At 59.6% G+C, this 4,464-nt stretch overlaps 1 protein-coding gene across 1 annotated transcript in view; it reads right to left on the minus strand.

The window, feature by feature from the left end:
• NID1 (nidogen 1) overlaps positions 1 to 4,464 on the minus strand; it is a 42,465-nt gene that overhangs the window by 6,034 nt on the left and 31,967 nt on the right. The window contains exons 12-14 of the mRNA XM_023744557.1: positions 3,017 to 3,218; positions 2,446 to 2,572; positions 602 to 773 (exon numbers count right to left, since the gene is read on the minus strand). Coding sequence (XP_023600325.1) covers positions 602 to 773; positions 2,446 to 2,572; positions 3,017 to 3,218 — 501 coding nt within the window. The remainder of the gene's footprint in view (positions 1 to 601; positions 774 to 2,445; positions 2,573 to 3,016; positions 3,219 to 4,464) is intronic.

A 4,464-nucleotide genomic window follows, 5' to 3' on the forward strand; every position in this document is an offset into this window, starting at 1 on the left:
TCCGGCCTGCGTGGCTCATTGGTTGAACTATTAATCTGTGAACGAGGAGGTCATGGTTCGATTCCTTGTCAGGGTACATGCCCAGGTTGCAGGCTCGATCCCATAGTGTAGGGCGTGCAGGAGGCAGCTGATCCCATGATTCTCTCTCATCATTGATGTTTCTCTCTCCCTCCCTCTCCCTGCCTCTGAAATATACCAAGAAGAAAGGAGGAGGAGGGTGGAGGGAAGAGGAGGAGAGGAAGAGGAAGAAGAAGAGGAAGAGGAAGAAGAGGAAGAAGAAGAAGAAGAGGAAGAAGAAGAGGAAGAAGAGGAAGAGGAAGAGGAAGAAGAGGAATAGGAAGAGGAGGAGGAGGAAGAAGAGGAAGAGGAAGAAGAGAAAGAGAAGGAAAAGGAGGAAGAGGAAGAGGAAGATCGGAAAGTGGGACGTGGTACCAAGTCCATGACTGTCACAGGGACTGGCATTTCCCTGCGGACACCCATCGCCACCAGCTGGGGGCGTGCACTGCAGGAGGCGGGGCTGGCCTTCGAGCCCCCCCATGGAGAGCACCCCGAAGGACAGACGCACGGACAGCAGACGCACACGCAGACGGACACACGCTACCCTCTCACGGGGTCCGTCGCGATGCCTCTGGGATTCACCAGATCCGTGTCGAACAGCACCCGGCGCTGGGTGCCGTCCAGCTTCGCCACCTCTATGCGGTCCAGGCGAGAGTCCGTCCAGAAGAGGTTGCGGCCGAGATGGTCCACGGCGAGGCCTTCGGGGCTCCCGAGACCTGGGGGCAAAGGCAGAGCACGTCTGATTGGCGAAGCCGGTGAGCATCGGGGTTCCTGGCCCCGTGGGGCTGTTTCACATGCGGCCAATCCTTGCACGTGGAGACAACAAACAGGAATGTGACGTGCAACCGATTAAATGCCACACATCCCCTCTGTGGGCGTCCAGGTCCGAAGCTTTGGCCCCACCAACAGGGAGCCCACTGCCAACTCAGCCCGAGGCCCCGGGTTCTTGGGGAGCTTGGGGAGGGACTCGGCCGGGGAGACCGGGCCGGGATTCCCGAGGGAGGTGACATGCGCGACGCTGGCTCCTGAAGGACCAACAGGAGTCTGTCAGGCAAAGGTTTCCAGGCTGTGGGACCAGACATAGGTCTAAAGGAAGACAGGCCTGGCTGGCGTGGCTCAGTGGTTGAGCGTCAACCTATGAACCAGGAGGTCAGGGTTCGATTCCCGGTCAGGGCCCATGCCCGGGTTGTGAGTTCAGTCCCCAGTATGGGGCGTGCAGGAGGCAGCTGATCAGTGATTCTCTCGTCATTGATGTTTCTCTCTCTCCCTTCCTCTCTGAAATCAATAAAAATATATTAAAAAAGAAGAAGAGAGGCCGCCGCCATGCTCACTCACTAGGGAGGTGCCGCCTGGGACCCTGATGCAGACTTCAGCGAATCCCTTTCTCTCTATTGAAATAAAGAGACCCAGTCCCTTCCTCTGCAAAGTTCACGTTCTAGTTTAGTTCTGTTCGCACAGTGGGCTTCTGCCTGGGGCGGCTCGCTGCATTCTTGGCAGATCCCCAGTCCCAGGGGCAACAGGAAATAGCAGCGATGACCTGCCCCCTCCCACTGGGTTTTGAAGTCACATCACAGAGAACAGCAGCCACATGTTTGAGAGAGAGAGAGAGACGGGATGCGGAAGGACGCTTGCAAACGTCTGTTCCTTGAACCAAGCCAGGCAAACGAGCACGTGTTGTTTAAGTAGCACATTCGTCTCAGCCTCAGCTGAGTTCCCTCTGCCAAGGGAGCCGATGCCCCGGGCTGTCCCACAGGCAGAGGCGCCCCCAGAGCAGCAATTACGAGGGAAACGTTCAACGGGAAACTGGGAAAGCGACATTCGGCCCCAAGTGAAGAGAATTCCTAACGAGCGTGTGGCTTCTAAAGGCCTGTCTTTGATTTGAGCGTTTTGCGGAGGAAGAGAGAGGGTTTATACAGCGGCCACCACCAGCCGGACCGCGTCCCTGGACTGAAAGTCTCTGGGAATCGGCTGCCCTCCCCAGTACAGGAGGACTTTTAGAGTCGTTGTATTTTTGTTGTAATCATCATTTTAAAAAAATATATATATTTTTATTGATTTCAGAGAGGAAGGGAGAGGGAGAGAGAGAGAGAGAGAAACATCAATGATGAGAGAGAATCACTGATCGGCTGCCTCCTGCACGCCCTCCACTGGGGATCGAGCCTGCAACCCGGGCATGTGCCCTGACCGGGAATCGAACCGTGACCTCCTGGTTCACAGGTCAGCGCTCAACCCCTGAGCCACGCCGGCCGGGCTAATGGTGTTCAATGTTGGTAAAATACAACCATGTACAATAGTCTTGACTACGCATACGGTCCTTGGCTGGCACCAGCACCTGTAAGGTAAGGAATTTCATTGCCTGAAGCCACACCCAGAAGGAAGCACGCCCACCTTGTCGAATGATGGTGGCCGGCTCCCCGCCATGCAGGCTGGCTCTCCCGATGGAAGGCTCGCCGATGTCGGTCCAGTAGACCATCTTGTCCACGCAGTCGAAGGCCAGGCCGATGATGACTTTGTCCTGGAAGCGCAGACCAGGGTGAGAGGAGTCCACCCAGCAGCATCTGAGTGACCCGAGACAGGGGGTGTGGGGGGGGGGGACCCTGTCACTGGAGGGTGTGCTGGTGGCCACCCGGGGAGGGCGGCGGCCCCGGGGGCATGTTTCAGGAGGCCGAGGCGAACGCCTCCATCACTCACACGCGTTAGCAAACACCGTGAGCGCCCAGCACCGTGTTGGGAACCCACTGTGGACCGGACCCCTGCACATCAGACGGTTTTGTGTCCCTGGTGGGAAGGCACACGCCTATGCAGACGCACACACTGACGAGTCGACGCAACAAACTGGACAAGGAGCCAGGGCAAGCCAGTGCGCGGCCGGGCCAGGCTCCTCCGAGAGGCGGGCTGACCATGCCCGCTGGGTCCCCAGGTCACCCCGTGTCCTCGGGTGTGAGGAACCAGCACTCACCGGAGCGTGCAGCAGCGCCTTGGCCTCCGTCTTCTTCATGGTGCTGCCCTCCAGCGGGAGGCGCTCGATCTTCCCCGTCTGGGCAAAGAGCAAGTGGGTCCCGGGGGGCAGAGGGATGACGGCGGGAGGAACCGAGGGTCCGGGGTGAATCGGGGGAGCCACCGTGCTCAGACCTGGGGGCAGGAGAGGTCCATGAGCGAGGCTGAGTGTGGCAGGGATGCATGCCTGCACACGCCCATGCAAACACACCTGCACACACACCTGCACACACACCTGCACACGCCCATGCACACCTGCACACACACCTGCACACGCCCATGCAAACACACCTGCACACGCCCATGCACACCTGCACACACGCACGTACACACACCCATGCACACATACCTGCACACACACCTGCACAAAGCCATGCACACATACCTGCACATGCCTATGCACACACGTCTGCAAACACCCATGCACATGCACATGCACGCACACCTGCACACACACCTACCTGTACATGCCTGTGCACACACACCTGCACACGCCCATGCACGCACACCTGCACACACACCCACATGCCAGGTCACCTTCGTGGCACCACAGACCACAGGCACACAATGACCCTCTTTTATCGGAAAGCGCGGAAACAAAAAGACCTCAAAGGGCGCTGGTGACCAAGACATGCAGGGCCGAGCGTAACACTACAGGTCTAGTGACAAAAGGCCTCGCCGACCCACCCCCCTTACTAGTGACAGAAGTCGCCTCGCCGTGCACGCCGGCTTTCGATGTGGCCACAGTGACCTGAACAGCGGCACACGGCCGCCCTGTAGGCCCTGCCCCCAGGCTGCTGAGCTCTGTGATGCAGAGACGGTCCCAGTGGCCTTGCCTATGTGCCTAGACCCACAGCAGCAACGCGGCCCTTGGGGCTCCCCGTAGCTCAGGACGACCGGGGGCTGGCTGTCTGGGGCTCAGCCTTGCCTCCTCACTGCTGGCCTGGCCGTGGGCCTCGGCTCCCTGGCTCACCCCAGGTAGCCTGTGCCGCAGGGTAAGGGGCCCGGAACGGGTATTGGGAAAACCCGGGCCCCTGGGCCATGGCTGTCGCAGAACCAGCTGCAGAAACCTCTGACGCTCTTTGCACCCTAAGGGATCTAGGATCTGAAGAGCCCAGGGCACAGCCGGGAAGGAGGCAGTGTCCCGGGGTGGAGGCCTTCGTGCCACCTGAGTCAGCAGGGCCCGGGGTCCCTGCCATCCTGCAATGCCAGGCCGCCCACTGCAGGGAGCTCACCTGCAGGACACGCACCCTCTCTGTTACCAGCCACAGCAGGGCTGCAGCGGGCCACTCGCCATTTGCCAAGAGGAGAAGGGGAGCGAGAGAGAGCGAGCAGTGGGCATGCCAAGGAAGAGGGGTGCAGAGGGGAGGAGAGGAGGGAGGGAATGGGGTTCAAGCCAGGGGAGCTTTC

Source organism: Myotis lucifugus, unplaced genomic scaffold (assembly GCF_000147115.1).
Source record: "Myotis lucifugus unplaced genomic scaffold, Myoluc2.0 scaffold_473, whole genome shotgun sequence".
Lineage (NCBI taxonomy): Eukaryota > Metazoa > Chordata > Mammalia > Chiroptera > Vespertilionidae > Myotis > Myotis lucifugus.